The sequence below is a fragment of the Amphiprion ocellaris genome, chromosome 9 (assembly GCF_022539595.1).
Source record: "Amphiprion ocellaris isolate individual 3 ecotype Okinawa chromosome 9, ASM2253959v1, whole genome shotgun sequence".
In the NCBI taxonomy this organism is placed as follows: Eukaryota; Metazoa; Chordata; class Actinopteri; family Pomacentridae; genus Amphiprion; species Amphiprion ocellaris.
Genome location: NC_072774.1, coordinates 2,401,787 through 2,415,346, shown reverse-complemented (window position 1 = coordinate 2,415,346; position 13,560 = coordinate 2,401,787). Strand labels below are relative to the sequence as shown.

At 36.9% G+C, this 13,560-nt stretch overlaps 1 protein-coding gene across 1 annotated transcript; it reads left to right on the top strand.

Moving 5' to 3' along the window:
- The first annotated feature begins 256 nt into the window (after nt 1-256).
- On the top strand, nt 257-13,535 carry rap1gapl (RAP1 GTPase activating protein-like). Its single transcript, XM_055013523.1, has 19 exons — nt 257-627; nt 727-759; nt 2,363-2,447; nt 2,593-2,628; nt 2,706-2,753; nt 5,001-5,198; nt 5,286-5,383; nt 6,295-6,373; nt 6,730-6,783; nt 7,797-7,880; nt 7,966-8,066; nt 8,206-8,335; nt 9,142-9,303; nt 10,593-10,664; nt 11,083-11,169; nt 11,955-12,107; nt 12,189-12,272; nt 13,292-13,311; nt 13,401-13,535. The coding sequence occupies exons 1-19, from the start codon at nt 533-535 to the stop codon at nt 13,480-13,482; spliced, it is 1,701 nt and encodes a 566-aa protein (XP_054869498.1). The 5' UTR covers nt 257-532; the 3' UTR covers nt 13,483-13,535.
- Nucleotides 13,536-13,560: the final 25 nt, after the last annotated feature.

The window sequence follows — 13,560 nt, the reverse complement described above, 5'->3', positions numbered from 1 at the left end:
TTACGTTTCTGTATTTCAGACGTGTTTTTGTGGACTTTAATGAGTTTATTCAGGATTAACTTCCTCTCTGATGCTCCTGTTTCCGCTGACATTATTAAACCGAGATCAGGGCGATGTGGAGGGAAGTCGCTCCTCCTCTTTCTGTTTCCTCCTCCATCCCTTCCTCCCCTCCTCACCCCCTGCCGTCTCCTCCTCACCCTCACCGTGAGTCCTGTCAATAATTGATGATTCTCACCGACTCAAAGGGTAACAGGTCCGGAGGAAAATGTCTCCCCTCCTTTCTTTATCCACCTGCAGCTCTTCTTTAAGATCCTGATGAAGCAGCAGAGTTTCTCTGAGGAGGAGGAGGTGAAGCAGCTGGGTTCTGGTTCTGGTTCTGGTTCTGGTCCCGGTCCTGGTTCTGTCTGCTGCACCTGCCTCTGTTAAAGCAGCAGGACAGACGGAGGGAGGAAAGGGAAGCTGGGATGTGGGAGGCAGGGGGCAGAGAGGAGGAGGAGGAGGGATGAATTAATCCAACCTGAACCAGAGCCTGATGATCAACACTCAAACCGGCAGCATGGAGGGACACAAGAGGAGCGACTGGTCCTCCATCAGGAAGAGAAGTTTCACTTTTGGTGCTTACGGCGGGTATGGAAAAACACTTTCATTCTGCACAAACGCTCACTTTAAACGCCAGGATTTCTAGATCTGAAGTCTTAGAGTTCGGTGTCACTTCCTTGTTTACAGTGACGACAGATTCACATGTGGAGATGAGACGAGGTGAGGAAGCTTTTTGATTCTTAATTCACGCTTTAAACCTGGAGATCAGGGGTGTCAAACATGAGGCCCGTGGACAAAAACCGGCCCACCAGAGGGTCCAATCCGGTCCTGAAAGAGTAGAAATTCCAGAGAAGACATTAACTGCAGATTGTAAATTAGTAAAACTATAAATTTAAAATAATTTCTAGACCATGACAAGTTGTTTTGATCATAAAGTAAAATCCTAGATTGTTCATTGTTCTTTTGTTGTTTTGTGTCTAATTTTTGTAATATTTTGTCTTCTTTGTGTTGTTTTTTTGTCTGACTTATTGTTTGTCTCATGTTACTGTCATTTTGTGTTTCCTTTTTTCTCACTTGTTTTTTCTCTTATTTTTGTCATTTTGCTTTATTTTGTTCTTGTCGTTTTGTTTCTCACATTTGTCATTTTTTGTCTTTGTGTCATTTGTCTCATTTTTTTGTCATTTTGCATCTCATTTTTGTCATATTTTGTCTTGTTCTTGTTATTTTTTGTTTGATTATTGTTGTTTGTCTCATGTTTTTATTATTTTGCGTTTCCTTTTTGTCTCACTTGTGGTTTTTGTCTAATTTTTGTCATTTTGTGTCTCATTTGTTTAATATTTTGGTTTTGTTTTTCTTGGTTTTTTGTCTGACTTTTGTTGCTTTTATCATGTTTTTGTCATTTTGGGTTTCCTTTTTATCTCGCTTAAGTCGTTTGTCCATTTTTTTGTCATTTTGTTTCTCGCTTTTGTCATTTTGTGTCTCATTTTTCAAATATTTTGTCTTGTTTTTGTTATTTTTTGTCCTTTTTTGTCTGACTTGTCACTTGTCTCATGTTTTTGTCATTTTGTGTCTCGTTTTTGTGTTTTTCTGTTTCCTTTTTGTCTCGCTTGTGTTTTTTGTAATTTTGTGTTTGCTTTATTCATTGTTTTGAGCATTGTTTTTGTCATTTTGTATTTTTTTGTCTCACTTGTGTTGTTTGTCTATTTTTTGGTTATTTTGTTTCTCGCTTTTGTCATTATTTGTGTCGTTTTTGTCATTTGTCCATTTTTTTGTCACTTCATAACTTTTGTATCTTGTTTTGTTTCATGTCATTTGTCTCATTTTGTGTCTGACTTTTGTTGCTTGTCTCACATTTTTGTTGTTTTGTTTCTCATTTTTGTTGTTTTGGGTTTCTTTTCTGTCTCGTTTGTGTTGTTTGTCCAATATTTTGTCATTTTGTTTCTCGCGTCTGTCGTTTTGTGTCTTGTTTTTGTAATATTTTGTCTTGTTTTTGTTATTTTTTTGTCTGACTTTTGTCATTTTGAGCATAAAGTAAAATGCTATATCCTTCGGTTCCAAATGACTAAATGTTTTGTTCCTTTGTAGACACGCTGCGATCTCTAAGTTGTAATGTGTAAATGATAAATTGAGGAATAATGTTGTTGAAATTTCATTTATTTTTCATAAGAAATTTCAGGTTGTTCATAATGTTTTGTAAAAAGATAATTCCTTGAATGTGAACATTTCCAGAAGGTACTTTTTTGCACTAAAACAAAGGAAAAATGTGGAGTTGTGGTTATTTATAGGTTGTTATGTGTTGTGTTGACTCAACCTGTTGCTGCAGAGCTGAACCTGCAGGGAACAACATCCTGAACATCCTGGAGTCTCCATCCAGAGACAGCCAGCCGGTGCCTCCGTCCAGCAGCAGGGTGATATCATTACACCGCTTTAATCTGAATTAAATGCTCTTAATGAACGCTCACATCCTGCCTTTTCTGAGAAGTCCGGCTGAAGTCATGTTCCTCTTCCTCCTTCCTTCCCGTTCTTCCGTCTGTCTGCTCTTCTCTGAAGCAGGACACGGAGCTGTTTGAGATCATTGAGAAACTGCAGGTGAGTTTCATTGATCGTGTTGTGAAGGCGGTGAAGCCGAGCAGACCTTTGTTACCGTCGCTGCTCTTGTCCATCAGGGCAGCAGGATCGATGAACAGCGCTGTGAGTTCCCTCCGCCTCTGAAGGTGAGTCTGAACGACAACAACACAGTTTGATCCACGACAGAGCTGCAGAAGAACCAGCAGGAGATACTACACCTGAACGCATCACAGGCCTCCTGCTCCACCTTTTTATTATAGTAGTGTGCATGAATTAAAGTTGCTCTATATTAGCTAAAGTTGTTCTATATTAGTTAAAGATGCTCTAAAATGAGTTAAAGTTGCTCTGTATTAGTTAAAGTTGCTCTACAATGAGCTAAATTTGCTCTACATTAGCTAAAGTTGCTCTATATTAATTAACATTGCTCTATATTACCTAAAGTTGCTCTATATTAGCTAAAGTTGCTCTATATTAGCTAAAGTTGCTCTATATTAATTAATGTTGCTCTATATTAGCTAAAGTTGCTCTATATTAGCTAAAGTTGCTCTATATTAATTAATGTTGCTCTATATTAGCTAAAGTTGCTCTATATAAGTTAAAGTTGCTCTATATTAATTAATGTTGCTCTACATTAGCTAAAGTTGCTCTATATTAATTAACGTTGCTCTATATTTGCTAAAGTTGCTATAAATGAGTTGAAGTTGACCTACACTACTGAAACAGCCTATCACCCATCAGAACAGGTGACCTCGTCAGTCTGGAAGGTATGTCCTGGATCACATGATGGAGCAGATACGTTGTGAGTTCTGCTGTGAACGTGACTTGCAGGAATCAGGAGGTTCAGACTAAAACCACACAGGAGATGACAAGCAGAAAATCAGACTATAGATAACAGATTCTTTTTATAAAAACACACAACTTCTCCAGCTGCTCTCCGGTCTAAACATTCTCTGCATCGGGTCCAACAAACCCAGAAGTGGACCGAAGAAGACGATTCGTTTCTTAGAATAGCTGAGTGAATGTGGTGGTTGGAAACTCTCCACAACAGGAACAAGGTTCCATCTTTAAGAGGCAGAAAAGAGGAAGAGGTGAAGCCGCTGGTGAAAGTCGGTCTGTTGTTGTTGAAGCTTCAGTTCTGCTGCTGGTGTTAAATATAACGTCCAGATCAGTGGAATAATGAAGGCTGAAGAGGGCAGATAAATGTAGACCTCCAGGGTTCAGATCTGAACATTATAGAAGCTGTGTTTGGTCTAACAAAGTCTAAAAATCAGTCAGAACCTCTTCAGGACCACCTGGTTCTTTATCTGCAGTAAATTTATCACTCCGCCAAGAAACACGGTGGAGTTATGTGACGACTTGCATTGATCTGTCTGTCTGTCTGTCTGTCTGTCTGTCTGTCTGTCTGTCTGTCTGTCTGTCTGTCTGTCTGTCTGTCTGTCTGTCTGTCTGTCTGTCTGTCTGTCTGTCTGTCTGTCTGTCTGTTCCCAACATTACTCAAAAGCAGATTTGGATTGAATTTTCAGGGAAGATCAGAAATGATACAAGGACCAAGTGATTAGATTCTAGCAGTGATGCAGCTTATAGTCTGGATGCATGGATTTGTTAAAGATTTCTGTATCATTGCCAGATAGCGGCACGGCATCACTGTAACCATGACAACAAGTAAACACTACGTCAGCTCCCTGCTGATGATCACATGATTGTGATCCTACTACAAATCCACCACTGAGGACTTATCAGGACTTATCCAGCAGAAATGATCCAAGGAACAACTGATTAAATTGTGGGAGTGTTTCTGAGTCCCATCAATTCCCGCTGCCCACTACATATTTAGGTCACGTGATTCAGTATCTGTACATAATGTACACATGCAGAACACACGCCTGTGCGTGCCTGTCTTGAATAAATATTAATAACTCAATAAAATTAATTAATCAATAAAAAATAAATACCTAAAATAAAATATTTAAGGCTTATTTAAATAAAATTGTAAAAAACAAAACTGTAATTTTATAGTCATACATAATAAAGAACAAATAAACATACTGTAATTTATGACCTGGTTTTTTATTGTTGTTTACAGTAAAAACATAAACATTTATGTGTGCTTTCACTAGTTATTATCTGTAAGTCAGAAAACAGGGAAAATCTGTAAATTTTTATATTTTGACAGTGTAAAACTGATTTTTTTAAATAATTTTTAAAAAAAAATGTCAGTTTAAATTGTATATATTTTGGTTCTGTCTTTATAAAGAGCTTTAAAATGAAGATGATCACCACCCTGTTGAACCAGCAGATCTCCCGGTTCTCTCAGACGTTTCCAGAGTGTTTACACTGACCTTTACATTTATTACCACAACAAACATCAGCCTCACCTGGTCGGTCTGCTTCAGTCTCAGCTCCTGACCATCGCCGGAGAACTTCCGCTCATCCTGCTGTCCAAGTCCGGAGGCTACTGGACCGATCCTCCTGTGGAGAGGCTGGTGGACGTCAGCCCCACCTCCTCCCATCACGGCCTGGATCCAGGATGCTACGACATCATGGAGAGGGACGGCGAGGCCAGGAACTACCAGGACTTCTTCCGGTCCAGAGTAGGTGGACTTGAACCGAGCCAAGAGGAGAACGTGATGCTCCTCCTGCTCTGGTCTTCATGGTTTATCTTCTGCTGTCTCCTTCAGTACCACCACTCGTTCACTACAGTGGATCCAGCTCTGGGCCCCCTGGTTCTGTCGGTGTGTCTGGAAGAAGAGGAGAACAAACTACGGGTCATACTCAGGTCCAGATCTGTGGAAACTTTAACCTGAATCAGTTTTTTTTTCTGTCTCAGCTGCAGCACAGACAAGTTTAACAGTACAGTATTTGCACAAATTAAAAACGACAAGTTCAGGAATCATTAGATTAAAAAGTACTATTACAGTCCAGCCAGTGTTCTGGTTCATCCTCAGACATTTATGCTGCATCTAGAAGTGTCAACACCTTCTGACCTCATGCAGCCCCACATCATCATACTTCCGTGCTTCACTGTCAGGACTATGGATCCACTGTGGTAGTCCTGGTCAGCAGAGACACAAAACAACCACAAAGAGACACAAAATGACCAAAAAATTTAAATAAAATGATCATAAAGAGACAAAAAACAACGACACAGACAAACAAAAGTACCAAAAAGTTGAGAGAAAATGACCTTACTGTCAGGACTATGCATTCACTGTAGTCATTTTGATCAGGTGATAGACTAAGCAACAACTGAGACAAAGAAAATGACCAAAAAACTGAAAGAAAACTATCAAACGAAGGGACACAAAATACATCCATGCTTTACTGTCAGGACTATGCATTCACTGTGGTTGTCCTGGTCAGGTTTGACTTGAATTTGTGGCTCTACGTGCAGCATTTTCTTTATGACTAGTTAGATATACAAATAATGTCATGAGCTAACTTGGAACCTCCAGAGCGCTTGCAGTGAAAATGGACTTTTTAGTGAAGAATGAGAAAATGTATGTCTTTAAAATTTTGAAATGAGGATTATTTAATGATGACAGCAGACTGGAGGTCATTGGAAGGAACTTCAGCAAGCAGAACACAAAGATTCAGAGCTAATAATACTCGGACTGTATGTTTTATAGTTATCTTCTTTGATGCTAATTGTTAATGAGAAGAAACTAACTGCTGTGTTTTCTCTCTCAGGATGAAGGAATGTTCTCTGCATGGAGTTTTCTCGTTGTCTCTGTTCCCAAACATCCCATCTGCTGTTGAATTAGCAAAGGTTTCCAAGTATTTACCTCCAGAACTGAAGTAATAGTAGCAATACTGCAGTGCAAAGTAGTACTATCAGTAAAAACACTTGAAGTTATTATTTTACAATTTAAAAAATTTGAAAAATGTGAAGACCCTATCGAAACCCATGGGTTTCTTATTATTTATTTTTGTTTTTCAAAAATGTGGAGGATTAATAATGATATAATTGCCCTCTGAGAAGTTCTCTGGAGTCTCAGTTTAGAGTCAGATATAAATCAACTGAAACTTCAAGCTCCGTCTCAACATTTAGAAAATGAGTAAATTTTACTTTCAGACACTGAAAAAGTAAAAAGTGTTTCTGAACTTTGCTTCTGTTTCCTCCAGATGCTCTGTGACAGAGTGACTGTCTCCAAGTTCGATGTGGTCGGATACCTGAAGGTGAGATTAACATAAAACCAAAAACTGAGTAGTTGATAATCAAAATTGTGAAAAATATCCATCAGTGTTTCCTAAAGATGGCAAATGTTTGGTCCATAATCCAAAGATACTCAATCAGACTGGAGAAACGAGAAGATAATTGCAGAATTTAAACTCTTTTTAACCAAAAACTAGTTAATTGATTATCAAATAGTGAAAAATATTGATCAGTGTTGCCAGAAATATCAAATGATTTGTCCTCAAAGATATTCAATTTACTAGAATTAAATCAGTGCACAGTCATGGAATTTAGATGTTTTTTTTTTAAACCTAAAACTGATTAATCGACTATTAAAACAGTGAAAAATATCGATCCAAAGCCCAAGATGAGAAGATGATTTGGTCCACAATCCAAAGACACTCAGACAGCAGAAACCAGAAGATACTTGAAGAATTTAGATTTTTTTTAAACCAAAAATTGATTAATTGATTATCAAAATACTAAAAAAGCATCGATTCAAAGCCCAAAGATGTCAAAGTTTGGTCCACCATCCAAAGATGGTCAATTTAGTGCAAAGAAACAAGATAATTTAAAGAATTTCGACTCTTTTTAACCAAAAACTGAGTAGTTGATGATCAAAATAGTGAAAAACATCAATCCAAAGCCCAAAGATGTCAAATGTTTGATCCACAATCCAAAGATACTCAAACAATAGAAACCAAAGGATAATCAGAGACTTTAGACTCTTTTTAACCTGAATAACTGATGATCAAAATAGTGAAAAATATCGATCCAAAGCCCAAGAAGAGAAGATGACTTGTCCACAACCCAAAGATAGTCAGTTATACAGGAGAAACCAGAGGATAGTCAGAGAAAGACATAACTGAAAGGAAACATTTGGTTGAATAGTTCTGTTCTAATAAGACGTTCAGGACCAGAACCTGAAGCATCTAAATGGAACTCAGCCAGGGTTCGGTTTATTTATTATTCACACCTGAACTTTTCCTCTTTTTTCCACTTTTCTCTCCTTCAGGCTCCAGAACTTATCACCACGTTTGACGAACATCGAGTTTCTCCTAATTTCAAGTTTGGTGTTTTGTACCAGAAGGACGGCCAGGTGAGAACTAACAAAGGGTTGATCTGCTCCTGTGATTTATTAAAAATAATCTGATTATTCTATTATTCTTCATGTCTGTGTGCAGCTCACTGAGGAGGAAATACTGAGCAACAACCAGGAGAGTGAAGAGTTTAAAGAGTTCTTGTCTGTTCTGGGAGAAACCATCCAACTGCAGGGATTCACACGGTAAAAAGAAGATAAATCAGGGGAAGAAACACAAAAATAAACCTAAAACTGCAGGATAAAACCTCAGACTTACTGATGGTGATGCTTGGTAGGATAAAGATAAGCTCTAACCACTCCAGGACTGCTTCTGTTCTCTCAGCTTCAGAGGAGGTCTGGACGTTTCTCACGGTCAGACGGGAACCGAAGCCATTTTCACGTCTTTCCACGGTAGAGAAGTCATGTTTCACGTTGCCACCAAGCTGCCGTTTACAGAAGGAGACCCACAGCAGGTTAATAACGCCTCTCAGCATCATCTCAGAATCATCTCAGACCGTCAGAGAAGTTCTGCTCTAAGTTTCATAGTTTAATATCTGGGTATTTATAAAGACATCTGGAAATTTAGATTTATATATGGAAACACTTTCTGAGAATAAAGAATAAATAAATACATAAATAAATAATGAATTTAGCTTTTTTCCCCTCACACTAAATCTGTTTAAACAATAGCTGAGGAATTATTGAAAATAAAAACTTGAAATTTTCTCTTATTTCTCATCATGTCATTGAATTAGAATCTGTAATATTGGACAGTAGATCAAATAATCTGATTACGGCTGAGTTGAAATATAAAAAACAGGTTTCATGTAATTTTAGACAACTTTGAGTCCTTGTGGATGAATTCTGAGTAATTTAAGGCAAATTTTGTGCCATTTTTTCATAAATTTAGTGTCATTTTGGACACTTTGAGTAATTTTGGAAATTTCATGTCACTAAGGACTAGAAACACATTTTATCTCTGATTTGCCTGATTTATATAATAAGTTTTGGGTTATATATGAAGCTAAAATCAGTCTTTAGTTATTTGATCTACTGGTCCAATATTGCAGATTTTTATAGCAGTTTTTAAATAAATGTTAATCTTGGAAAGTACTTGACTCTAAAACATCACAGATATCATTTTAAATATCTGTAGATTTTGATTAAAAACAAACATTTCTGATAAATCAAAATGTTGGAGCAGAGATTTGATGATTTATTTGTAATAAAGCAGCTCTGTTAGACTCTAGCAGTGTTTTTTCTTCCTCTTCATCTCCAGCTGCAGAGGAAAAGACACATCGGTAACGACATCGTGGCTCTGGTCTACCAGGAGGGTGGGACTCCTTTTCTGTCCGACGTCATCAAGTCTCACTTCCTGCACTGTTTCCTGGTGGTCCGGAGGATCCAGAGGGCCGAGGAGGCCGGAGGAGCTGCTTATCAGGTGATCATTATCAGAGTTAAACTGAACTAAACAGCTTTATTCTGATGGTTTCAAACCTATCAGCATTATGAGGCAGTTTTCAGGGTAATTTCACCAACTGTATCACCGTTAACTCTCCTGTTGTCTTCATTTATGGGCACCAAAAAATATTGTTTCCTGGTCTGAAAAAAATCCAAAAATTCTGCAAAAAAGTTCCCCAAATTTCTGAATATTTGCAAAACCTTCAGGAAGAAAATTCCAATAATTCCTTAAAAATTTCCGTTAAAAATTTGGCAAGAAAATCATTTCAAAAAATGAGTAAAAATCTTCCAAAAAAATCCTAAAAATATCTAAAGTGATTCCATATATATCAGTAAAACTTCTAATATTTTCTTTAAGAACATTCACAAAAAAATCAACCAAAATCCAGTGAATTGTTTTTTTCCAATAAAAAAATGTTCAAAGATTTCTCAAAAATGTTGAAAATGCGGACATCAGAAATTTCACTGTGAAAATATAATTATTTTCCCCACATTTTCAAACTTTAAAATGGGTCAATTTTGACCTGCAGGACGACACGAGGGTTAAGCTCTGATATTAGTATTAAATGATCGGCAGTGTAACACAAAATGACAAAAATGACAAAACAACAAAAGCAAGAAACAAAACGACAAAAAAATTTGACAAATGGCAAAAACAAGACAAAAACTACACAAAATTACAAAAATAAAGCAAAAAACAAATGAGAAAAAAAGGAAACACAAAATGACAAAAATGAGAAACAAAACGACAAAAACGTGAGACAAATGATAAAAACCAGACAAAAAAAAGACAAAAATAATACAAAATAACACAAAATATTACAAAGCGAGAAACAACATGACCAAAAAATGAGACAAACGACACGAAACAAATCAAAAAAGAGACAAAAAATAGACAAATAAGTTAGAAAGCAACAAAAAAATGGACAAACGTCAAAAACAAGACAAAAACTTACACAAAACAACAAAAACAAGAAACAAAGCAACGAATAAAGCGAAACACAAAATGACAAAAACGAGAAACAAAACAACAAAAACAAGAGACAAATGATAGAAGTCAGACAAAAAAACACAAACAAGACAAAATATTTCAAAAACAAGACAAAATGACAAAAGCGAGAAACAAAACGACTCAAATTTAGTGCGAGAAATAACCTGATGGAAGTGGATCAATGGACAGTATTGAAAAGATATTATCTAAGAAAGTATTTGACTGACTTTGACACTGAGCTGATATCATTCAGGTTCTAATATGTTCTTTCTTCTCAGGTGTCTGTCACGGCCAGAGAAGATGTTCCTCCCTTTGGTCCGGTTCTCCCAGATCCTCCCATCTTCACAGACGTAAAGTTTCATTTTGATTATTGTTTTCCTTTATTAATGTTTCTGCTGCAACAACTTTCCTGATTTTCCTGTTTGTTGTCAAGTTTCAAGTGAGTAGAACATAAATACTGTGTCCAGAATTATTCATACTCCTTGGAACAGCCTCAAATCAAAGTCAAAATGTAAAAGCTGTTCAAATTCAACATTAACATCTCCAACGTAATGTCTCACTGTCTCACTATCCATCTCATCTTATCTTACTATCCATCTCATCTTATCTCATCTCATTTTATCACTATCTCATCTCAACTTATCTCATCTCATTTTATCTTTATCTCATCTCATCTCATCTTATCTTTATCTAATTTTATCTCCATCTCATCTCAGCTTATCTTTATCTCATCACCTGAACTTCTGGTTTCTTTGTCTGATGTTTCAGCGTTTCCAGCTGAGAGAGTTTCTTCTCACCAAACTCATCAACGCAGAGATTTCCTGCTACAAGGCCGAACAGTTCAGCAGACTGGAGGTAGAGAAACAATCTGTATTAATGATCTTTATCAAATGAGACAGAAAACTGGGAAAATCTGTCATGCATTAGTCAAAGAAGCATCACACAAGCACAACCGTTAATAATAGGCAGCCTTTTTAGAAAATATTAATACTGCTCTCAGTATTTCTACTCATGAAAGAATCGATGCAATACCACTGATGCAATACTGTATTTTCTACAGCTAGTATTTATATAGATTTTGGTTTATTCTCTATTTTTGTACTAATATTCTTTCAATGTTTGCACTATTCTAGTTTGCTGTAAATCTCCCCACTGTGGGACTAATAAAAGCTTATGTTATCTCATCTAAGATGAGATAAGATAATGAAGATAAGATGTTCTTCATCTCATCCCATTTCATCTTATCTCATTTTATCTTATTTTTTCACTATCATCTCATCTACTCTTTATCTCATCTTATTGCATCTTATCTCTATTTTATCTTATCTCATCTCATTTTTTATCATCACATCTCATTTAATCTTATCTCATCACATTTCATCTTATCTCATTTTATCTCTTTCAACTCATCTAATCTTTATCTTATCACATCTCATTTTATCATTATCTCATCTCATCATATCTTTATCTCATCTGATCTAATTTTTCTCATTTCATCTCATCTTATCTCATTGTGTCTCATCTCATTTGATATCATCTTATCCCTATCTTATTTCATTGCATTTGATCTCTATCTCATCTCATCGTGTCTTGATCTCATCTTATTTCATCTCATTTTATCTCATCTATCTCTTTTACAGCTTCGTACTCGTTCATCGCTTCTGGAGAGTTTGCAGTCTGAGCTCTTCAGTCGTTCCCAGGTTATGATGGGAGATCCATCTCTGGCTCCTCTGCCGTCTGAAGGAGTCCGAGGAGCATCTGAAGGAAGTGGAGGGTTCATTGAAAACTTTAAGGTGAATATTGGCATCCATCACAGGTCACATCATGTTTGATTTTAATATGTTCATTATGAATTATTTTTCCTCTGTTCTCAGAGAGCCATCAGAGTTCGGAGTCATTCCTTCGAGACTCTCGGGGTTCAAAGAAAGATAGTTGGAAACGCATCGCAGAGACTGAAGGTAAAAACTCTCAGTAAAGGAAATTAGACCTTCATGCTGCATCTAGAAATGTCTTCAACACCTTCTGACCTCATGCAGCCCCACATCATCACACTTCCACCTCTGTGCTTCACTGTCAGGACTATGCATCCACTGTGGTAGTCCTGGTCAGGTTCACACCAAACATCTGGACTCCATCTGAACTCATTTATCTTCATCTGACCAAAGAATGTTCTCCAACATCCATCAGGCTTCTTCTCATGTTCTTCAGCAAACTTTCATCTGGAAGTTTAGTTCTGAGCAGCAACCAGGTTTAGTTCTTGTCCTCCGTCCATAGAGGTTGATGTTCTGAAGGTTCCTTCACACTGTCTGAGCTTCACACTAACTCTGGTTTCCATTGAGAACTCCTGAACCAAGTCTGAAGCAGCTGCTGTCTGTTTTTACAGCTGGATTGTGGAAGTAGTTCACTGTCTGTGGAGTCATTTTAGGAGCTCTGATTAGTGGTACTATGACTCCTCCTAGACCTCCTGATTAGTGGTACTATGACTCCTTCTAGACCTCCTGATTAGTGGTACTATGACTCCTTCTATACCTCCTGATTACTGCTGACTCTGTGCTTCACTGGTTTTTAGTTGCTCACTGATCTTCGTGGATCTTCTTCAAGTCTCTCAGTCAGATTTTCACTTCCTCTGTTCAGTTCTTTTCCATGTGAAGCCATGATGCAGACATAGATACATTCCATAGGTCCAGAACTGAGGACGTTCTGCTGTTTACAGCTCATTTTAAAACCATGTTCATGAAGTTAGACTGACTGAAATCACAGCTGGATTCACTTTGGTTCTTTGAATTTCTACTTTGAGGTGTAAATTTTTAATATTGTCTCTATAAAGAGTTTGTTTTTTACTGTTTATTAGAAAATATTCTGCTGTTTAACTTAGAAATAAACACTTTTAAGTGATCTTGCACAAGGATGTCCTCACTGCTGTTGTATTCTGTATTTGCTTATTCTAAAATCTAATGTTTTATTATTTATGTTACAGACAGAGAAAGAATGCGACAGGTGAGACTCATAAAAACTGTTAAAAAATGCTTTTTTATACGTAAGCTGAGAAAAAGTCCCAGATATATGATTGTTTGTGTCTTTTCCAGTGATAAACCTCCAGGACTTCCGTCTCTCTCTGACTCTTCAGCTGAACTCAAAGATCAAACGAGTCCTCAAGAAGAGACATAAATGACAATATTCATGTGTAGATTTATAGACATAAATAAATATGAATATAGAGATTTCTAGCCTTTATGGTTACATCTT